The sequence below is a fragment of the Anser anser genome (assembly GCF_964211835.1).
Source record: "Anser anser genome assembly, chromosome: 8".
NCBI lineage: Eukaryota > Metazoa > Chordata > Aves > Anseriformes > Anatidae > Anser > Anser anser.
Window position 1 is genome coordinate 25967367 of NC_139728.1, and position 23646 is coordinate 25991012.

Below are 23646 nucleotides of genomic sequence, written 5' to 3' on the forward strand. Positions count from 1 at the left end.
GGAGTAAAAGAGATGCACGGGTTTGATACTTTCAGCACCAGAGCGAATAAACGTCTTGTATGAAGTTAGAGGAAAATAGTCACCTGTTCTGGTTAAGCACCTGAACTTTGTAAATGGTATGAAAGGTGCCTACCTCGCCATCACTCAGCAGCTTCAGGTTTTGACATGACACTGGAGCACCTGTGCCTCCCCATGTCCCAGTCACACAGAGGGTTCCTACAGCCCCCGTGCTGCCGAGCGACTTGGAGCCAACAGTGCAGTGGTGCAGGTGCTGTTGGGGCTAAGTTAGAGCTGGGTTCTGCCAGTACCACTGCTTCGGGGGAAATTACCCATCACAACAGCAAATGTCTGGGAGACCAAGACTATTTCTGCACTTAGGTGAAAAATTATTCAAATTAGTTTTGCCACCCACGACAGCTTGGACAGTTTTTATTGGATTCGTTCCCTTTAGATTTCACGCGGTCTCTTGGTAGAATAATGACATAGATCCTATGCACATTTAGATCAGACTTCTGGTAGAAGATCTGAAATAATTTTATCAATCTCCAAGGCCTCAGAATGATGGCCACAGCTTTGAATGTGCTACTGTGGAGTAGGGAGAATGCTGTATATGTACTTCAGAACAGCAGCAAGTACATTACAGGGGCAGATCTTTATGCAGATTCTTCCTTTTTCCCCTAAATAAATCATTAACCAGCACAAGTGTGGTGGGGGGAATAAAAGATTAATTTTACACTTCCAAATCCTGAAGCCTCAGGGAAGACTAAGCAGTCCTCACAAATTTACCTCATTTAATATCTTTGCAGTAGTGACTTTCCCTGCATGCTATTTTCAAGATGATGGGTATTCCTGTAAAAAAGAGACGCATTTTAGCTAAGGGTTAGGAGCATCAAACAGGCGTAGATTTTTAGCTGTCACATAATTATAGCACAACAGTTGGGAAGTTCGGTATAGAAATACCGTTCATCTAGGGCACCGAGTTCCTATTATCAGCCAACCCAATCAAGTCCCTTCTGTGCTTTACACCACATTTCACAGTTAGTTAAGCAACCCAGGAAGCAGCTTTGGTCAGGAAGGGTGTACAAAAACAGGCTGAAGAGCTCTGCCAAATGCCTGGTTCCTCATCCCAGGAAGCGCTCAGCCCAGACAACCACCACCTCGTAGGAAGGCCGGAATCCACAGGGGTTTTGTGCTGTCGCTGAAATGTTGATGTGCAGTTTCACCCCTGCACAGCCCAGCCCTCCTGAATTTTCTGCTCTGGGCCACTCCTTGCTCCTTGCAAGGCAGCACTTATGGGCACTGCTTCTCTGGTGTTTTCCACTGCAATTAACAGGAGAAATTTAATTTATCACAAAGGTGTTGGCTTTCTGATGGTGTTTTTTTTTTCCCCTCCATTTGTTACTTCTAATAATTAGAAATCCTAATACAAATTTAAAAAAAAATAGCAGATAGTCCTGCTTTGGTTCCACTCCCGTTTTGTGCCAGTTTTCACCCCATTCACCTTCCAGCGTCAGGGCACAGCAGGACTGCGCAGTGGGGTTGTGTACACGAGCTCTCTCTTCCCAGAGCCCGCGCTGCCTCCAGAAGATGGAGGTGGCACAGCTGTGTCCGTGTGAAGCTGGGCATAAGCTAAATTAGGCTTGCTGCAAGCCCCCTGCTGTACCAAACATAATCTTCCTGGGTTTCAGACAAAGCATCTCCCCTCTGTTTTACTGCATCGCTGCCCAGCTGAAGGCGCCAGGCTGGGTTACTTCAGCATTAAACCCTACAGACGACCCAAGTCTGTCCTGCAGACCTTTCAAGTTTACATCAGTGTAAGAGATTAGAATCACATCTAAAAACCTTCCTTAGTTTTCTTCCTGTTTTTCTGTTAACTGTTAGCTCGGTGTCTTTGGGACTGTGTGCAGGAAAAAGAAGGCTGTAAATCCAAACACTTGATGGCATTTCAGTTTCTGAACCTTAAATTGTACTTAAGTTTCTCTGTCTGATGGCTGCACACAGCCAGAACTCGCTCCCTGACAATCATAAACAAATTCCCACAGTTCTTGCAAGCAGCGATTTCTGAAATAACACATTCCCAGCGACGTGTGACACAAGCCTTCAGCCTTGGGCATCTTAAAAATAACATGGAAATAAGCCAGAGACATAGCAGGGCCGAAACCAGCACTTAGCATTCATCCCGTTACCAACTGGAACAAGCCCTGCCACGTTGTGCTGCACTGGAGGGGCATTTTGCAGGGCAAAATGAAAGTAATCCTGCCAATTTCACAAGCTAGCAGGGATTGGGTAAAGGTAGAAAGAAGCATGACGTCCATCACTCCCCTCTAACATGGGAGAGACTTAAAATGCAATCCTCTGCCAGTCCTGCCTGGCTCTAAGTTTCCAGCACTGTTCCTCCACGCAACCAGATGATGCACCAGCATGCTATCTTATATCAAAATACCTCTTCTCTAAAAAGAAAACGCATAAATCAACTTTTTCTTTTCCCCAGTTCTTCTTCTACACTCTTATGCACAACTCAATTCTTTCCAATTCTGTTACAGCTGTACTCTGCCAGATCTCTCCTTCCAGTTAACCTAAAAGTGTTTCCAAAGGTGCTATCTGATTTTGCCAGGAAAAAGCCAGGGTGAGTAACAGAGCCAAGTGAAACTACAGGAGAAGTGGCACAGCCTTACAGAAACACGTGCAGCACGAGGCTAAAATGTACAGCAAGGATGCCAGTTAGCCTTTGGTGGTAATTACAATAATCCAATAATGCAGAAGAGTTTTGGAAATAAAAAAAATAAAAATCAATTTGATGGGAGTTATTTCTCTTTCCTCCCTCTTAAAACACCACCAAAACAAGCGGGTACAGGACTTTCCACAGCCTCACAAAGCTCCTCACATCAGCCCGCTGCAGTTCACCACCTGAAGCGCTTCTTTTCGGAGCTGGACAGGGCTCCGTGCACTGCGGGCACTCTGCGGAGCCCGATGCTGTTACCATGGCACTCGGGCACCCAGCAACTTCAGAAAAGCCTCAGCGTTATTGCCACTCTATGGACCAACTGGCAGGAGGCAGCAGCTGGGTCTCTGAACAAGCCATGCAAAAGCAAAAAGCAGCATTAGGGTGAACAAGCTGCCTGGTAAGCATCCTCTGCACAAATCCTCTGTACAGTCTCTTTTATTTTAGCACTCCGCCTACAGGAAAAGCAGAGAGGCAGCATCACATGTGCATGCCTGCATCTGCACACGCTGCTCTCCCTCTATGGCTTTGCCCTCCAGCACTGATACAGAGCAGCTAGCCGGCAGAGTCTGGCTGAGAGAACACCTCCCCGATCCATCTTTAAGTGACGCCCAAAGTCCAGTCGCTGGAGTCTTACACCCCACGACGTTACGGAGTTACCCCTACACCCAGCAGGCTGGTGGACCTCGGCGCACGCTGCGGTTACACTGCAGCTGCGGCACAACTGAACTGCAATAACCAGGTAAGAGTCGTGCTGGGGACCTGTTTGTTAAAAGAAAAACAGCAACGGATGATTTTATGTAGTGGAGAGGGAATAACGTCACCATTTCCCTTGCACCAGAAGGATCATCACTCATTCCCCTTTCCAACAAAGGAAAGGATGCTTGATGTACAAGGGGTACGTGTACAACCCTCCCTCCCCATGACTGAAAGTAGCCCTTGTTTTATGAATACAGAAGTACAGAAAAACAGTGGTCAACATCTGGAATCTTACTTCATGCCATTTAATGAGGCGGAAAGATCTCAAATAGCTAGACAACAGAAAATAAGTGAAAAAAAAATAATTCTCACTGTTAAACTTCAAGGTACTCGAATTGTACGTCAGGGTACAACCTCTCGCATCCCCAAACCAGTTGCTGTGGTCCTGGGTTCACTGGTTTTTGTCTCTAAATTCAGCCCTTCAGCCTACCCATAGATGTTGCATGAACACGACGCTGTACTGCACACAACACAACGCATGGAAGTTAGAAATGTGACGAAGCTCAATAATTCCATTTTCTCACTTGACCAAAAATACATGCCACAGGTCAAGTATGTGCTCACTTGACACCAATACTATGAGCAGCCATAAATTTCACACGCTGTACTATCTTGTAACTGATCACAGCATAACCAAGCGTATCTAAATATAGAATGTAGGCATAATGTAGAAGATAAAAACTATGAAATAAAATCATAGCAACAGTGATTCTGACCAGACAGGGACGACAGGAAAACATTTGGAGGCACATGACTCTAAGTCCCTAAGTAAAATGACAGTCAATCCGACCGGAAAGCACCAAAGTATCTGTTCTGGTTTCTGCTGTAAAAAGCAAGACACGCAAAAGGTCGGGAGGCCAGCAACGCCTCCGTCCTTCCAACACTTAACTGCCTACTACATCAACGGAAGATTTTCCCGTGAAATTTCCCAAGAAAAGCTTTTCCCCTGCTGTGCAACTAGTTAACATTGGCTAGTTTTCTTTAGGAAAGGGCTAAACCTTGGAACCATCAGCAGCTGGATAGGACACAGTACCGCTGAATGCAACGTTGTAACTCATTCCATTTTCCTGAACTGCACCAAACACAGGCAAACGCTCCATGCTCCTGGTAATTCTGCGAAGATGTAGCACAAAGATATTACACCTTGCAACGAGATTAAATCCAGTACCGTAAACTGGAATAAATCCAGTGATATCAGAGCTTAGGGTGAAGTTGAATTTGGCCTTCACTGTAATGCAGAGTTATAATGAGATAACAATGGGATTGAGGTGATTAACTATAAACAGAAATAAACCTTCTGTGCCAACTGTTTAACTGCAAACACAGGAATGCCCTGCTTAGGGCAAGCTTAGGCTGTTAAATAAATTCAACCCCCCCAATAAAATAAGTAGAAATATATTTTTAAGTGAGTGGAATACCTAACCATCCAGGTTATTCTTATTTGTAGGGTTTTATCTCTCTCCCTTTTTTCAGTCTTCGCAGTCTCATCCCAAAGAACATTCAGAGTGGCACGAGCACCAAGTTGTTCCCAGAGCAGGAGCATTACCACTTGAGATATAAGCAAGACCTTGGCTTGAATTATGGACAGTTCTGTATCCCTCCTCTGGTCAGATGTTATGCACTGTGATTTAACACGAGAAGTGGTGCTTTATGCCCACAGCCCTGATGATTTTCACTCCTGGGGCCCATTAAATCCTCAGGGCTGCAAATGAGATGTGCTCCTTACAAGGATCATCTTGTCTGTTCACCGTCACAACTTTGGCCATTTTAGTTCTCTGTCTAAAGAGCAAAGCAGAGGATCTCACACCAGCTGTGAACCTACTGAGCCAAATCAGACCCATTAGGTCTTCAGAGACATCCATCACTACTGCATCTGTACTCTGAGTTACAGAACTCCTAGCTCTTTTTTTAGAAACAGGTTTTGTGCAAGCAAGTTTGAAGTCAGTGCTTATAAGGAACTTAACAAAAACAGGATGGGAATAGGATGCCAGGGGAATAGATGATTCTCTCATCTGAAATGCATAATTAGCTTCTGGTTAAGTGTGCAATTAACGTTAAAAGTTTACAATCAAGTATGATGGCGTTCTAAATTTACCTCCGTTAAATGAAAAAAAATGAATATAGTTACCAGTGTTACTTCTTTGAATCCCTTCCCCGCGAGGCGCTCTGCTCAGTAACATCCTGTCTTCCGGGTGAAAACTGACACAAAAAGCTTTTTAAAACACTGCATATTTGCCTTGGAGATGGCTACACAGCTTGGGTTTTATTTTGGCTTACACTTTTTTGAGTTGTAATGCTAACTGCCACTCAGCATAATTAGCAGTTGTCGTGTTTCTGTTGGTAAAAATCCTTCCCACAAAAACAGAATGATGATGCTTTGTACCCTCTTCCCAGCTGTGCCCAGAAGCTGTAGCACGCGTGTTTCCAACATCCACCAGAGCTCATCTCAGACCCCTACGGATTTCAGCAGTTAAGCGACAAAAACATTTTTGTTAATGGGAAAGAAAAAAGCTGTACTCACCCTAGTAGTTTAAATCTGTTAAGCAGCATCTTAAAAGGAAATCGTACTGGAGTCTAAATATGCTGTCTCCATCTGAATATCACATCCTTTTTGCCTTTTAATCTTAAGTTAAATTTAACCTCTCACTGACTTAAAAAGGGGACAAGTAGTAGTTTGAATTGCAGTATCATCCACCAAAGCCTGTACTTAGTGATGTTTGTTATTAACCACATATATATTTATAGCAGTGCAACAAAAACGAGACATGTAGGGTGTAAAAGTATAATGAAGACTGAAGAAATTCCTCGTACAAACCGTGTATTGTGTGGTAACCAAAGCATTGTGGTGTACAGTATTCTGGGCTCAACACTGCTGCTGATTTTCCATCAGTAAATTTAAATTTAAATGATTTAAAGAGCTCACGGGATTAATCTATACTGGGCCAACAAGAAGGACAGACTTTGTCCCTCAGCATTTAACCTCAGAGCACGCTACAGCACTACGCTGCTCTAGAGTTCTGCTGTTACGATTACTTACCACCAATAGACACAGAAATGCACAGAAAAAAAAAAAGAGATCTTTCATTGTTCTCAGCTGAAACCAAAATCACTTTTATTCATTCACCCTGCTTCGATCTGGCCAGAGTGGCCTTGCCTAGCTGCTAGGCAACCTGAACACTGCATTTAGTAATAACCAAACGCATTTGCTAGGAATATAATAATGCTACCTTTGAGATTTATTTATAATAAAAACCATACTTAGCTGATAATATTATAGCTTTCCTTTTTGATCACTAGGTAGTAACTCTGAGAAAACAAAACTGTTGGTCAAGAAAGTACCTGCACGTATACCCCGCATACAGAGAGAGGAAATGAAGCAGCCCCATATAAATATACCATGAGGGAGATGTTTTATATGGAAGTATTATTACAGATGACAGTGCTATAAAAAAATTCTAATCCAAGAATTCTATTTATGCAGATATCAGAATATCTGCATAATATTAATATATTTACATTAAAATGTTTTAAATTAGAAGGGATAATTACCAAACCTCATCCGACTACAATGTGAACTTTCTCAGTAAAGGTCATTTATCCAATTTACGTAAAATCACCATTCCAAAACAAGACAGAAAAAAGTTGGAATTAAAACATAACCCACTGACCTCAGAGTTCTTTTTAAAGAAAATGAAAGCACAAAACATTATTTTGTATAATCCCTCTCAGGACCACTTTACTGTTTCGTTCTGCAGCAGCAGAGCTACCATCCTACCTTAAAACCACCACAAATATCTTTGATTGGTCCCATCCCTCCCACCGCCCAACCCAAGAGAAAGAGAGCTTCCTTTCAAGTCTCTTCAACTGAGCAGATGATTTCCTGGACTGCTCAGTCACTAGCGCAACTGATAGAAACCTGATTAAAATACTAATTTGGGTGACTGAGGTATTAATGTCAACAAAGCCAAAGGCCTGCTGATTACATGAAAATTAAACAGAGCAGCACCCTTCTTTGATCTTGACACCCGACAGCTTGGCACTTGAAGTGGTTTGAGGTTCTCCTACCATTAAGAAATCCCAGGAGCTCTGTGTAGCTGGGCACTTTGCCCAAATATTCTGCTCTTCTGACCAACACAAAAAGGCAAAAGTCAGTCAACGTAGAAAGCCCCAATGATCGCTGATCTTTCTCGATCACAGCACGCCAGACATGGTTACTTCCTCTCCCTTGAGATTTATGTGACATAAAACCAAGGTTGTATGTGCACAGCTCAAGCACCTCCAGCCTGCTCCAGCTGCATGCACTTGGCAGAGCTCTGCAAGCACCCATGGATGGAAAAAGAGGCAGCTCCACGGAGCAGGGAGCATACGAGGTTTTTTATAAGTGCTCCTCTCTGGGTTTTATACAGAAATTTGAAGTGGCTAATTTAAACACCTGCAACTTCTCCCTCCCTTAGTTCCGGATTACGCCTGATTCAGTCAAGACTTAACATCAAGCTTAGCAGGTCGTAAGTTTTAAAAAAGTCAACATAACTGGGAAGTTGCAAGTAAAAGCAGAGCGCTAAATGGAATTGCAGGGTCCCATGCTCACGGAAACTCAACAGCAGCTGTAAATCATTTTATAAAGGAATCAGAAGACAGATTGGTAAGAAGTCTCCTCCTTCCTACACATAGAAACGCAGTTCTGGGATACTGCTGGCCCTCACTACTGCATGTAACCTGAAGAATACACGGATGTTACGGATATTAGCCTTAGGACAGGCAGGAAGTAAGCAAGCTCAAACACTGTGCTTTTTTTAAAGCAGAACACACAAAGTTGACGGTTAAGGTCCTTAAATCATGACTCACATCAGGGATCCATGCAAGGAACACAGAAATAAAGAAGGAAAGAGCACAAGTCACTCTGGAAACTGTCAAGCACTTACATAAACCTTTTATTGAAAGGAAATTTTAAATCAACAATATTGTTGATTAACTCCAGTATTACAGCTCCTACAGTTAGCACACACTGAGGAATCCACCTGGCATCTCTTTTCTTAAGAAGTTTAAGGTTATTAAAGCCTTTTTTCCTGAAATCTTCAAACATTTATTTAAAATTCCTGCTTAATTCATTTTAATCCTAGTATCTTTGAAATATATATATATATATATATAAATCATTCACAGTGCTTTCTTCTTGCTTTTACACAATTTATTAGAGAATTTTGTGTTCTGAGACCAAGAAAATCGAACGCAGGATGGAAGTCTTCTTTAATTACTTAGTGGGCCCGAACTCCAAATATTCTCATTACACAACCCCTAAATGAAATCAAGCAGTCCCATGCCAGGTTATCTGCATTAGTTTCAATGTCAGAATTTAGCAACACAGAGGGGATATCTTATTATATAATTGCTGCAACAAAAACACAGCAACACAGAAATAAAGTGAATCATACCATTGCAGTAAACAATAATAGAGTTCCTCATTTTAGATTCTCACTCTGGATTCAAAAAACAGTCACAATAAAAATGTGATTACTATAATATTAAAATTAGTTGCAATAACCAGAGATTAATTATAAATCAAGTGTATATAAATCAGTTAGAACACTAAGCTCTTAGCTGGGACAGGGTTTTGGTAGAAATGCTACACAGTTTCAACTAAACTTCAATTCTGAACTTTAAGCTTAACTTGTGGGAGAAGCCTCTAAACAGACAGCTGTTTCACGTTAGTGAGCTACCTCCTGGAGACTGTTATGAGAATAACAATTAAGAGAATGACAGCGTGATCTCTTATTTGAGATCTTTTCTTTTTATGCAAAACAGAAGGGAAGAATCTTGTTAACTGGTATTGCAGCTGGAGCCCTTTGGTACTTTAAAACACAACTTATGCTTTTTAAACACATCTCGTAATTCGTTAAGGCGCAGAGGGTTAAGCACCATCAGGATAAACACTATGGTAAAAACGCAATTTAAGTCATTTGCCAGTATGTAGAATAAAAGAACACCCCTTCTTTCCGTAAAAAGAAGCATCACGAGCTATTGACACAATTGCTTGGCCTTGGCCCTCCACTCTGCAGCTCAGGAATTTTTGTTTTTTAAACTGGGCTAAAAGGCTGTCATTTAGAGTCGGACAAGGACCCATGATGGGGTGCTTGAGCAGAGGAACCCTCCAGTTTACCTGCACAAATTCTTTTCCCATTTAATTTACCAAGAAGTCACTTCTGTCAAGATGGTTTGAAGCACATCTCTGCAGGCACATGAGTTGCAGGAAGGGACAAGTATCTCATTTGGAGGACGTCAGCTGACAGCACAAGCTACGTCTAGAGATCACTCATTCAGTGCTCACTGAATTTTCTCACCTACTAGTGCTCACTCAAGAGGTGCTATCAAAAGGCTCCAGATCTGCTTCGGGTTTTGTTTCAGTTTAATAATACACTGACCCCTGAGATTGAAGAGCAGACCAAATCAAGAGTCCCATCAGTCAAGTGAAACAGCAATATAAAGAGAACTTACTGCAGGGATGGAAAAGGCACAGCCACACAAAACATATAAACAAAAATCAGTATTCATACAAAAAAAAAAATCCATCTCCAAGCACGCTGTTTCTTACTGTTGTATCTTTGCCGGGTTTATTATAAACCATTTTTGAAAATGCTGGCACTTACCCAAATCTGCAGTTTCACTCGTTTGTCATTCCTATAAACTGTTTTCACTTTGAAGTCAATTCCTACTGTGCTAACGAAGGCTGGTGTAAAAGTGTCATCGGCGTATCTGAAGAGGAAGGATGTTTTCCCCACGCTGCTGTTGCCAATGATCAGGAGTTTGAACATGTAATCAAAATTTTGATCCGAAGTATCTTTCTGCCTGTATCTGGCATCTGTTACTGAAGCCATCTAAGAAAAATGACAAACATTGAAAAAGAACAGATTTAGGAGCAGTTCGAGCACTTGTCTTCCTTAACTGCGTACCGTATGTTTAGCTTCTCTCTCTTCTTTCTAATAACATACGCATTGTATCTACTGAAGAAAGAGCAACACACCTTGCAGTCTTCTTGTAAAGCCTGACTTTAAATTTCTGTTACCGACTTACATTGCTAAGATTTCCTACCCCAAGAAATCCACCTGTTGCACTGCTTTGTATTTAAAAGAGTAACAGATGGCTATTGCAGCTTGTTCAGATATTACTGGGGAACCAGCATTCTTTACCCCAGTGGCAGGGTGCCATTTCTGTTGCTCCGATAACCTGTAGTGCTGCAACAAAAACTACAATCTTTGACAAAGCATCCAGCTATGCGATTCATTAAGCAGCCACGGAGGCACGTAAACCTAAATAATTCTTTTTATGACTACTAGGGAAAATCTGCATTTCTAGCTCACGCACCACCACCATTTTATCCTTTGAAAGTTCTGTCCTCTGTGTTGACAGATAAAAAAATAAAAAATAAAACACTTAGCTATGAGAGAAGAAACATCAGTTGACAAAAGGAGTTTCAGCTGACAACTCTGAAACCATGCAACACTTATCTACTCTCAAGACTGCAATTAAAATAAACAGCACATGCATAAAATGTGAGGCTCAGCAGGGCTGCAGGCAGCATCCCTAATGGCTGGCTGATCCCTTTTGATTTCTGGGGGATAGAGAGTTGGGGATGTGAGTGAGTGCAGAGGAAAGATGCAGACTCAGAGATTCCTCCTCTAGTGATCCCGAACTAGATTCAGAAACCAAAAAAAAAAAAGCAACCAATTGACCAAAAAAGCAACCCTTGTGAATCAAACATCACCACAGCTAGGACTCACCAAGCAACCCCAGGTTGCTGCAACGTTCAGAGCTCTGACACGCAGCCTGAGAAGGCAAGCCCCTGCCTTTCCATTTGCCATGATTTTCATCTCTAATGCTGTTTCAAAATTCCTCCTGCATCAAACAGCTGAAGGTCCTTATAGCCAGTCAGGGGGCTGTGCAAACTGGGGCGATGGCAATGCAGGTCTGATAAGCAGCGGCTTGTCCACCAAGCCAGGACGCGCACTACTTGTGTGCAGTGCCAGAAAGCGAAGTCTGTATGGACACTGGAGTCTCTTATTCACCAACATCCAAAGAAATAAGTCAATTTTCCCCCCCATTCATAGTCACAGGCATCTTTGGGAACAAAACTCCTACCAACTTCTACTCTCACCATGTGCCCAAATAGTTTCCTTCTTATCAAGTCTCACCCACACACAGGACTTAACCCACCTGCTGAAAAGAAGTTCAAAATTCACTGTATATAAACAGCTATAAACCAAAATGCTGCCCAAAGTTAAACTGGCATCCCAATTTAAATTAAGCTCCCAACAGAGAGGAAACAAATTGTTGTGCATGTTCTATTTAAGTTCAAACAGAGCTGTTCTTGGTTTATCTCCGATCAAACACGTGCAACTTTCTCACCCAGGAAGGGGCCAGCACAGCGGACCTTTCACAGATTGCATTAATGAGGACAGCTCTGAAGAGCTTCAGCAGTAGCTCAATATTCAACAGCTGCGCTGAATGCAGTCAAATCTTCCCACAAGCAATTCTCTGTAGGATACAATACCACTCTGATACGCAGTTCTTAACTTCAGCTGCTATTCAGCAAGGCTACAGTCCTTTGCAAGCACTCCAAAAAAGCCCAAGTACAAATTTTCCTCTCACCAGTACATCAGAAAAGTGCTCTTCTATTCCTCTCTTGCGGTTCTTAACAGGAATTTCTACAAGGAAGAACTCAACATCCAACTAACTTCCATGCGCACGCTCAGGCCCCTGCATTCACTGCCTCGGTTCAAATCTTAGGAATCTCAGCTGCAAAAATTAGGAAATTAGGAATTAGATGATTAGTTGGTTTGTACCATCACTGAGCTGGAAGACAGGGAGAAGTTGTAATTTATGTGCCTCGTACACATATGTAAGCCCACAAATGCCACTGAGAACACGTGCACTTGGTAACAGGGGGAAAAACCCAACTCTACTTCTCCATTCCACTCGCAGAGACTTGAAAAAGTGAGATGCCCTCATCACTGGGAGCCTGGTCATTTTAAGATTTAGAGGTAGACATTTAAGAAAGGCATTTTCCACTAATCATATACGAATCGATATCTCCTTCCTATCGCTACCTTTGTGGAATCCAGCCGCAAACTCCAAGCTGATCTTTCAAACGAAACGCTGCTGCTTCCATTAACCCCCTAGATTGCTATAATCAAAAGCGTACCTGGCTACAAATGCCACTCTCCAGCCCCAGTTAAAAAAGCAATTACAGAGTGTGACCAGCTGGAGCAGCTTTGTTAGGAGCACAATGCAGAAAATAAGATCAAACGCTGCTTGCACAGCGCCCGGCGCTGTTGTCATAGAAGCACAACACTCGCGCTGAGGATGCTGCGGGTCGCTTCTCTGCATCGTTAAGGCAGCGGCGGCTGGCGCACAAACATCTCAAAGAAAATTCCATCTCCTCGCTCGAGTTTGACATTTCCCTTCCCCTCCTCTGGTCACTAAAGTGAAACTGGAAGGGCTGCAGTACTAATTACTGATTGCAGGTCGTTACTGAAGCTGTACTCGACGAGCATTTGGGCTGAAAGCCTTCACGGCGCTGCCCTGAACTCGTGCGATTCCTCAGGACAAGTCTCTGAGTCCCTTCCCTCACCCACTCGGTGTCCCACCCCTACCCCAAGCTCTCCCTTGTTACGCCAGCACTAAGGGCTGTGCGCGGAGCTGGTTTGGTGAACAGACAGATCCCAGATAAAAATAATTCCTCCTACAACTTCTCCTGTTTCACAGGCCTGTTTTTGAAGTGGGTTCAGCTCCTGCTCCAGCACAAGCGAGGGAGCCAAGCGGGGGGACGGAGCGGTGGGAAGCGATGGCAGTTGCTATGCTACTGAGAGAAAGGTCCCAAAATCGCCTCTCCTGCAGGCCCTCGGTAGAGCTTCAGCCTCGGCAGCAGGGGAAAAGCGACGGCTCGCAAGTGTTGGACAACTCCCATCGGACACCTCCTGTCGAGCTCGGCAGAGAATCACCGCACAGCACCACACACCTCGTCCTCCACACAGACGTCCTGGTGCGGCTGCTGCAGATATAAATTGTGCTTTCCCCCTGGGGAAAGGCTGTCTAGTTAGCAACACAGACCCCGTACACAACTACCTCCACTCTTTGCTTAGGACACGCCAAGCAAACCAGGGTTTCTTACAAGAGACCAAGTCAACCACAACTGGAGCACAGAGCTCAAGAGGGGCTTGTGCTGGCTCCAATTTAACTGCCGTGGAGTAATCCTCAACAAAACACTGATAACAGAAGACTGGGCTATATTACAGAAAGCTCCTTACGCACCAGAAGAAAAACCTGCCCATGAGATTGTCGCTGAGAATCCTTTGGTGAGACCCCGCACACTCTTCTTTGGGTGGCCTGCTTCTTAGTAGGTAACAGCACATGAATATCCACAACCTGTGTTCCCGGGGGCTTTAGCGATGGGAACAAGGCCTTAAACACATCCGTTTTGTGGAAGTTTTGTGAGAATAGGCAGTTACGTAGCTCTAAGTACCTTATTATTTCCCTGTTGAGGAAAAAGCCTGCAGCGTGAGCTCGTCTTTTGTTAGCCAGAGAATTCACGCAGGAGGAGGATGCAACAAATGCTATGAAGCAACAAAATCTTAATCAGAGCTTATTAGCCACCAAAGAATACCTTCCTCAGTCAAGGTGTCTCTCCTGCCTTTATTCCCTACTTTGCTCTAATGCAATTTAAAAAAAGGAGCCTCTCACCCTAAGACACCTCCATGGGAAACCAGCCTCCCCCAGCTTCAGTAATCACTGACATACGCCATATAGGTGGCCTCACAGAGCTGGGCTCTTTAATTTGTGACTAATGTTGTGGTAAACAACCTGTTTTGTAGTACAACATGAACCATCAAAATGTTACTGCTCTTACAAAGCAGTAGAAGTGGTCGCTACTGCCCCAGCTCTGCAATATTTACAGCCTATAGATAGCTGCAGTGAAAAGCAGTACACAGACTGGGTAAAGTTGATGGTGTAGCCTAGAAATCACCCGGTATATCTTGCCACAGATTTATTTCCAGAAAAAAAAAAAAAGGAAGAAAAAAAAAAAGTGGACTTCAAGTGTTTCCAGTCCTTATTATTTTGGCTACGAACTAATGGAGGGCTGGGGCTGGCCCTTCTCTACCTTACAGACAAAAACCAATAAATTTCATCACTATTTTGGAAGAATAGACATCTCTGTATTAGCAACTGCACGTGCCTGTTCACAGCCACGGCTGTTTCCATGTCCCACCATCTCTCACAACGTTGCAAGGCAGAAGTCTGAATTGCCTTTGGAAAAGGGTCTGCTTGCCTGCTGCCAGGCACCTCAGTTATCAGCGAAACACGGTCACATCGATGGAACTCAAAAGTACACGGAAAGAAGTATCTGCGTTTTCAACGTTATCAGCCTCTGTATGCTGTGTATCACGCATTCTGTGCGTTTCTTACAGTAACAACATCCCTTAATATTTGTCACTGCTTTATTTTTAAGGCCAAAACTGAAATTTACCACAAATGTTTTGTTATATACCAGTGGCAATTTAAACGTGAATGTTTAATGTTTCATCATCATTTGCTAGCACACATACATTTCTTTTATTACACATAAAATAGGGATGATAGGGACAAAACTGCCACTGTTTAAGAGTCAAAGACCTTATGAGAACATGCTACTCCATGCTGCTTCCAGCCCAGCTTCCTGTGCTCAGCAACTGAGCCTCTGCTGCTTCTCCTGATATAGTATTTTACTGCCTAACGGAGCTACAACTGGTAGGAACCATTCCCTATTTTACAGTCATAACCTCTTCTCTCTTACATCCATCTTATTGTTCCTGAGCTCCAGTACTCAATATAAGCCAACAGAGAAGAGGCAAAGAAGGTGACTGTCATTTGAAAGGGGTAAGTGGTGGCAGCATGGAAGAAGAGAAGGGGCACAGTCACAAACAGCTGTACCTGTATGACTCCTGGCCATCCACAGCCACTGACAAATGTGGAAGGAAAAAAAGATTACTAGATACACTCCCTTAAAAGCAGAAATAATGAGGCTAAATAAAGGTAGAAAAAAAGTACATGGAGCTAAAGTCAACATGTAGAGCTAAAGTCAGACAGATCCCCAGTCTGCCAAGGCTCTCAGAGAAGCACAGACAGGAGCACTGGAGACAGCTGTGAGAACATTGCAACTGGTTATGGAAACCGTTCGGTCAGTTACGTAATAGGGAAAAAAAAAAAAAGAAAGCAAAAGATTCTTTTATCCCTAGTATGTAGAGTTTTGTAGTAATCCACAAGAGACGTTATTCACATGCAGCATAACTTCTTTTCAAAAGAATTAATACCTTGTGTTTTTTCCCCAAAAGTATTACAGCGTGTCTGTATTAAAAATATTCTAGTTGACAAGCCACACATCTAGTGTCAATTCTCTATGATAAAAAACACTCCTTTATGTGCTCTGTCATCTGAAAAGAAAACCAAAACCTTTTTTTCTTTTTCAGGAATTAAAGTAAGTTCTGAATCAGATCTCTATCTACTAATGACTTTCTGTTGGTGGTTTGTTTGTGTATTTTGTTTTTTTTTAAAGCCAATGTACACTGTCCTGAGACTAAAGCTCATAAAGGAAATAAGGCCGTGACCTTAGCAAGTCTTATACAAATACTAGTACTACAAGAGAGATTTATCAGAAGCAGAAAACACATTATGAGCAATTAACATAACTGCTAGTAAGTATGGCAAGCAAGCGATAGTTACCAATTTAGATCTATAATCCATGAGACAGATGGAGGCTTTGCTGTGACTTATATGAATCAAGAGTGGTCACACTGTTGAACCTGTGATGTAGAAGCAAAAGGATTACAATATTTAAGACAAAGATGGGTAACGAGAATATTACAGAAGACAGTAATGGGTGGATAGGTTAGACTGGGGACACAGAGCTGGGTAAAGGTCTGAATTTCCTTCAGAAGGTAGCGGGGAAAGCCCTGTAGTGTACAAAGATAAAAAAGAGACAGTACTCGAGTTAGTAATAGATACCAAGAGAATAGTAGATACCCGAAGCCATCAGTTTAGAATTTATTAAAGGGAGATTATCTAGATTAATCTAAATTTTAATTTCCAGAGATGTTCTAGAAGGGGATGCAAACCCTCAGATAGGAATTGTTACACCCTCATCACAGAAAGGCAGCAAAGGGAACAGAACCACGGAGGAGCTGAAATACATCTCCATGTATTTCTGTTTCGCACGAAGCCTGGGTCAAAGTCTACCGCACAGCAAATGCCAATTACAACAGGACGTGTAAATGTCTGCAACCCCACTTACAGCACATCTATATAAAAATAACTGCCTTAAAACAATAGGTTTTCCACATTTAGAAGAAAAAAAAAAACACATAACAGAATTCAGTCCTCATTTTCATGTTTAATATAATCTAAAGGCCAACTTCACCTCTGGTGCGTTTCCTCTCCAGCAGACAAGTGCAAACCCCCACTTGTTATCATGACTTATTTTATACTGCCTTGTGGAGGCTGCTGAAACACCCAGACAAACTCAGACCTAATGTAGATAAGCTGCAGCCACCAATTCTAGGTAACAATTTGGATCAGACAAGAACAAATCCTTTCTCACGATCCACACAATTGACAATCACCTCACTTGGCACGCAAAATGGCACCTTGCTCTTGCCCAGACTACTCCACATTTTTCTTGATTACGGTTCCCTGTGTTCTCACAGCCCTGGCCTCTGCAGCAGGTATTTCTGTGACCACCTCTGGCTCTCACTTCAACACTGTCCACGGTTTCAGGGAACTTGGTTTTGAAGCTTCATCCAAATAACTTAACTGCTAGATCTAGAACAAAAATAAGTCAACAGTGGAAACAGAAAGAAAAGCCACTATTTTGTTGCTTTAGAAATGTCAGCCCCTCATCTTGACAGCAAAAGCTAAAATTGATTTATTAATGAAGTCTTCACAATCAGATTTTTGTAGTGGACTTAGTCTGGAAACCACATGCTGTGAATGAGTTCAATATACGCATGACAACTGAAGAAGAGAAAGCTCTAAACAACATGGCCAGTTTATCATTACTCATTCAGATTTGGGAACACAAGCTTCAAAAAGTGCTGAGAATTTGCTGGGTGTGGAATAAAAGTCCAGAATCTGTGTCTATCCTCCCTTTCCCATCAACTCTCTTAACTTTACTATCACAATTTGTCAGGCAGCAGGCTGGGACTGTTGTCAGAAAGACTTCCTGGAGTCAAACATCTCTCTGGGTGTCTGGAACCATGCCTCTCCCGTTTCCTGCATAATGTTCAACATCCTTAATGTCCATTTCAGAGCCATGGAAAAACTCTCAGGAAGAAGAAATTTATTACTCTATTTCTACAATGGAAAAAATAAAGTAAAGTAATAAGAGTTTCCACATTGTTTACTCTCTGCTACGAGTGTTTTCTTTGTGGCTCTTTTAACATCACACGGGTTCCTGCCTGTTGGCAAACACGCTGCTCAGAAGGCACAGAGCACACCACTTAACAGCCCAGGGATCTCCCCTTCTGCAGGGGAACTGCTAGCTGAGCCTGGCTCAGCTCTTCCTGAAAGGGTGTGAGAGACTTACATCCTCTTTCTGCCCTAGAGAGCAGATGCAGGGAGGATTTCCCCAATTCCCTTAATATTCCAGCAAGCCTGGAAACCAGAGGAGCCAGGCATTTTCTGGAGCTACAGAAGTGCTAGCCAAGGCTGTCCCCAGCACGAGCTGAGAGGGCTGATCGCTGCTACAAGACACGCTGTCATTAAAGCCTTCCTGCTACAAACACTCCAGCCATGGCTGAGGTAACAGACTTCAATCCTCATTTGACTCTCCAGCTTTGCAGTTCTACCTCGGTTTCTCCAAGAATAAACTAGCAAATGTATACTGCCTACACTGAAGCAGCGCGGTGGAATAAGAACGCTCAGAGCAGCGCACACACAGCGGATCCGTCACAACTCTGCTCCAAGAGGGGTTCAGCTCGCCGCTGGTCCTTCCCCAGCTGGAGGACCGGTGAGGAGCGAAGTGCTGTGCCGGGACACAGCGAAGCCGCCACCATGCCCTCCCACTCTGCTGGAAAACAACGCCAGTTCAGCCACACGAGGGAATTCACACTGCTTGGAGCCACCGGCCGGCCGTACGCTGACTCTGACACCCATCCCACAAGCAGGCAAGAGACTTTTGCAGATTTTCCTGCGTCACCAGGTCCAAAACCTTCCACCTGTACATAAAAATCAGAACCGAACCGGGTGACAGGAGGCTGGCTTCGTCCTGTAGTAACACTCGTGCCGCAGGACTGCGTGGAGACAGGGCTAGCTCAGAACGGCGCCGCGGTGCAGGTGAAGTTTGTTTGGCTGCCTTCTGCCCCCAGCCTCAAAGCAGAAAATCCATGAGGGACACGTTACTTCCTTTCTCTGTGCTACGCTGTCCATGCTGTGAGGTAAGCCAGCTGCTAACGCAGATTACAAGTGCCCCGACAATTCCCAGGTTTTAACTAGCTAACCGAACGTACGTCTTATTGCTTATGTCAAAGACCAAATACGACTGCGTTGCAGGGAGCTCAGCACGCATTACAGGAGCTCACTAAGTACCGCAGAACTTCAACCAGCGTGTACATGAAGTACAGCTGAAAGGCCAGCTCGGGACACGCTCGATTTTAGCCATTGGGACGTGCCTCCTGCAAACGCCCCCAGGCAGCACCCCCGGCCTCACTGGGGAGGCTCAGGGGACACGCGTCCCCTCACACGAGGACCAGCCAGTGCGGTGCACGGCCCTGCAATACGTACTGCTGCCAAGAAGCTCCCTCATCTCCCCTTTTTGATCGGGGGCTGCATCAGACCCCGGCAAAATGGAAGTAGGAAGAACACCACAAAACACGCAGCTCAGCTCACAACTACTACAGGTCAGTGATGGCTAGCGTGTTAACGAATGCACTGCTTTGCTACACCTAAGGCTCAGCAAGAAATACTGCTATTAAAACCTCAAAACATTAAGTCTTCTCAACTTGTTACTTGATAACATGTCAGATCTGCAGAAAGGGCGGCAGTTTTGTCAAAATTGCAAAGGAAGTCTGATTTAGAGATTGGCTTATGGAACTCTCTTCTGACTTGCAATACAAATTGCCCTGATAAAACAGTCTTGAAGGCAGCGATCACACCAAGGTCTCAGTAAGTGCATATATAACTGTCTGCAGGACAGCGAGCACAAATAACAGGAAAGAAAAGCTTTTTAGTTACACGCTCATATATAGCGGTATACAGATTCAATTTACAGCCTGACAGAACTCCCATGATCCGCATCGAGATACAAACACGGGGGTCAAGACTATGTTCCACTGACAACTTTAACTTAGGGTGGAGGGGAAGGAGGAAGAAAAAATAGAAAAAGAGGGCTATTTTAACCCAGGGCTAACCCAGGCTAGTATGAAGCCCCACAAAGAGTTATCAGCACAAGTGTGGGTGCAGCACTGGATAAGGAGTGACAAGGAACAAGGCTGGAGAGGTTTGAACCGGGTTTGCCACCAAGAAAGCGTGCAGAGAAACATGAATTAAAGTTCTGCAGTCACAGTCTTGGGCCAAGGGAAAATTCACATTCAAATTAACTTTTTTTTCTCTTTTGGGTCAGGTTAGTCTTAATGGAGGTCAGCTCAACCTGGTTCACTGCACAAACGTGCCGTGAAGAAGGGAAGGACAGCACGGGGACGGAACCTCGGGAGGCACAGAGACAGGAATGATGGTGCTGGTGTTGGCGATGCCGCTGTGATCCCACAGCACAATGCCACCATGGGCATCGCACGTCCCTGCCTTGCTGCTGGCACACTGAGAAAAAACACATGGTCTCGGGACAGGTGGCAACAACACCGTGTATTTGGCACCACGTGAAGTGGAGGAAACGGAGAGTTGGTGCTTTTAGTGAGTGAAATTGGGATGGTGGAGCTACTCGGCTTCGTACAGCGGGCTCGCTGCCTGCTGCTGCTGGGCGCTGTGGACACACCAAGCGTCCTCCACCTGTGCGGCGGGCGAGTGACACGCGGGCGCTCTGCGGGCCACCAAGGCGCAGCCAGACCCTCGGGAGGCAGCCGGCCTCTGGCCTTCCCATGGCAGCACCAGCAGGAACAAAACCCCGTCCGTCTCACTGCCGGGCAGTTTTTAAGCGCTGCCGTTCGCCCAGCGGAAAACATCCGTGCAGAATGACAGGAATCGACAAGGATTACGCACCAGCTGGAAAACAGCCGGGGAGGCCACAGCCTCCAGCCCCCCCCACTCCCCCCCCCCGCCTAGGTTATTTAAAAGATAACGCAACGGTATATCACCTTTAATAAATATTTATTTTAGAGCTGTGGCTGCATTTGGGTTCTCCTCGCGGCTCCTCGGGGGGGGGGGGGGGTCTGCCCTTAACACCCCGCGGGCACCGAGCCCTCAGCCCGTCCGAACAGGGAACCCGGGACGCTGAGGGGGGGCGAGGACGAGGGAGGAACCCGAGGGGAAGCCAGGCGAGGCGAGGCGAGGCCAGGCGCCTTCCCGCCCTCCCGCCCCGCACACGAAGCCTGAGGGGACGGCGCCTGAGGGGACGGCGCCTGAGGGGACGGCGCCTGAGGGGACGGCGCCTGAGGGGACGGCGCCCCGGCGCCCGCCCCGACGGCTCGGAAGCGCCCGTTACCGGCGGAGGGAGCCCGGCCGCCGAGCCGCTGCTCTTACCTGGGGCGGCGGCGGAGGAGGAGGAGGAGGAGGAGGAGGAGGAAGGGCAGAGCCGAGCCGAGCCGTGCGCCGGTCCCGCGGCCGTTGCAAGCGTGGCGGGAGCCGCCCCCCCGCCGGCACCTGGGGCGGCCCCGAAGGCGGAGCTGTGCCGGGGGGGGCACCGGCAACGCCCGGGAGGGAGCGGAGCCGCCCTCGCGGGGGGGAGTCCCGGCACCGGGCTGAGGGAGAAGCTCGGTGCAGCGGCGGGACTGAGCACCCCCGAGGGTCCCGTCAGGGCTCGGGGCGCCGCTCAGCTCCTCGTGGGGTGCGAATCCCCTCAGCAGCCCCCGAATCCCCTCAGCAGCCCCCGAATCCCTTCAGCAGCCCCCGCAGCTCGGGATGCGGAGAGCTTTGTGCCGGTGGGACCGTAACTTGCCGTTCCTGGTCTTGCAAGGGCTGCAAGAGGACGTTTCTCTTCAGTAGGAGTGTTGACTCTGAAGCCTAGTGATGGCACAAACTACTGCACTGCTATTGAGGAGGAAAAAAATGAGGTGGTAGCTGTGAGCTCTTTGAATTGCTTGCCTGAAAGAGGTCTGACAAAGTGCTTAATGAAGACCCTCTTGTCTTTAAAATCCTTCAGACAGACCCCAAGTTCAACATCAGAGGCTTGATTTCCATTGTGACCTTTCTCTGGCTGGCAAACCAAACCAGCTCTCAGAGATGATCCCCGAGAGAATGCGAACAAAAATTAATAATGAGTGTTTTAAACACCCCTCTGGCATGACTAATGAGGCACTTCCTAAACAGCCAGCCAAGACGGCAGCGCGTTTCTCCACTGCCTGGCTTTAAGCAGGCGGCCAAGCACAAAGAGCAGGTTCTTGGTTCACGAGAGCGGCTCCTTTTCAGGGGAGATCAGCGCAGGAGCCACCTAAAGATTCAAGAACTGCAAAATTGCAGCCTCCAGGGACCAGCTCTGATCTCAGGGCTCTAAACCAGACCAGAGATGCTTCTGTGCCCTTGGCACATCGCTCTGAGCACTGTTCCCTTCCTGCCCCATCTCATCGTGGTGGAGTGTTTGGTTTGGTGTGCGGCACTTTGGCTCGGATACTGCCCACACTTTGTCTGCTTGCAAAAAGCTTCTTGCACGTGTAGTGATCTGAACTGACCGTCTTTGGACTGGCTTGTAGGTCAGCCAGCCCTTGGATAAACTTTAGCTTTATAACAGCTCAACCACTTGAAAGGAGTCTGTAAATTACTTTTACTGCTACGATTTCCCCAGGGTAGCTGACCAGTTAACAGTTTGGTGGGAAGGTGGAAAGCCAGAGAGCACTGCAGTGCCACATAACTAGAAAACATCCAAGGCTTGCATTTTAGGAGCTACACAGGAGTGCTGCAGGGAAGCCTCAGGAAAACCTCTTCCCACTGCAGATCAGAGATGCCACGTGGCTTCTTGATTTTATTCAAGTCAGAGCTATTTGCCAGGTGGTTCAGCGGACAATTCTACCCAGCATCTAAATTATTTCCTACCCTCACCTAGAATGGCAATGTTTACTTGCCATCGACACCACAACTAAAAATATTGTTATATAAGCCAGGACACAGTCATCAAGAATCTAACCAGCCCTGATTTAAGCCTTAAGTGAGACATCAGCTTTGTGTAGGCAACTTGACATAATCAATACTATAACAAAACCCAAGACTCATTAGAATAGTTATTTCAAAGACATTCTGTCAGGCTTGACACCTGCAGAAGTCTTTTTAGCTCTTTGCAATCCTCTCATTGCTCTGGGAAATGTTTTCCGCCTTTTCCAAAAGCCAAGTTCCACACTACCCAGCACGATGTCTGCAGTGATGGTGCTAATGCTTTTCCCTCCTTCTGCTGACTGATGCTCAATCTAGAAAGCATTGCAAGCCAACAGCCCTGTAAAGCACCAGCATGGAAGACAAGTGGTCATGGGCAGATATCTCCACCTTTGAGGGGTGGGACACATGATGGTTTAGGCTTACCTGGGCATCTGGTTAGTGATCACCTAATTTACCAACCAAGGATAGCAGCCACAACAAGCACAGAGGCACTGTGCAGCCTGCTTCCAAAGGCACTTCCAGACTTCACGCTCTCTCTGAAATGCCAGTGTTTATGTCCAGCTGCACTGGAGGATTATAAAAGCCCTCTCTCAGTCAGGACTCACTGAAAAGAGGGATGCACTTAGGTAATTAGGGGACAGAGGAATTTGTAGTGATTCTTTTGCAAGGCTGTTTTGGGGTCCGTCTATCATTTAGTTTTGCCCTGTTTCTATAATTTAAGAAGAGAAAATTGTTTGCTCTTCTAGTGCACTTTCCTTCTAGGATTTGATATTATGTGGTCATCAGTTGCTTACATGGCTTCCAGTGAGGGAGTTCTGTATTATCTTAGATTTATTGGTGGCCAAATGAAGACAGGGAATGGAAGAGAACTCCCACAAGCACACGGA

General features: G+C 45.3%; 1 protein-coding gene across 6 annotated transcripts in view; it reads right to left on the bottom strand.

Annotated features, from left to right (window-relative positions):
- Positions 1-21647, bottom strand: part of RAB3B (RAB3B, member RAS oncogene family) — a 56903-nt gene extending 35256 nt beyond the window's left edge. Inside the window, exons 1-3 of one of the 6 annotated variants that reach the window (XM_083847033.1) lie at positions 21197-21647; positions 16232-16311; positions 10126-10353 (exon numbers count right to left, since the gene is read on the bottom strand). In XM_083847033.1, the coding sequence (XP_083703159.1) occupies positions 10126-10353; positions 16232-16252 (249 nt within the window). In that variant the 5' untranslated portion in view covers positions 16253-16311; positions 21197-21647. Of the gene's footprint in view, positions 1-10125; positions 10354-10840; positions 10996-11256; positions 11669-11689; positions 11876-12124; positions 12272-16231; positions 16312-21196 lie in introns of those variants that run through there. The other 5 variants (XM_083847035.1, XM_083847037.1, XM_083847036.1 and 2 more) reach the window with 5 other exon arrangements.
- Between the last annotated feature and the right edge of the window lie 1999 nt (positions 21648-23646).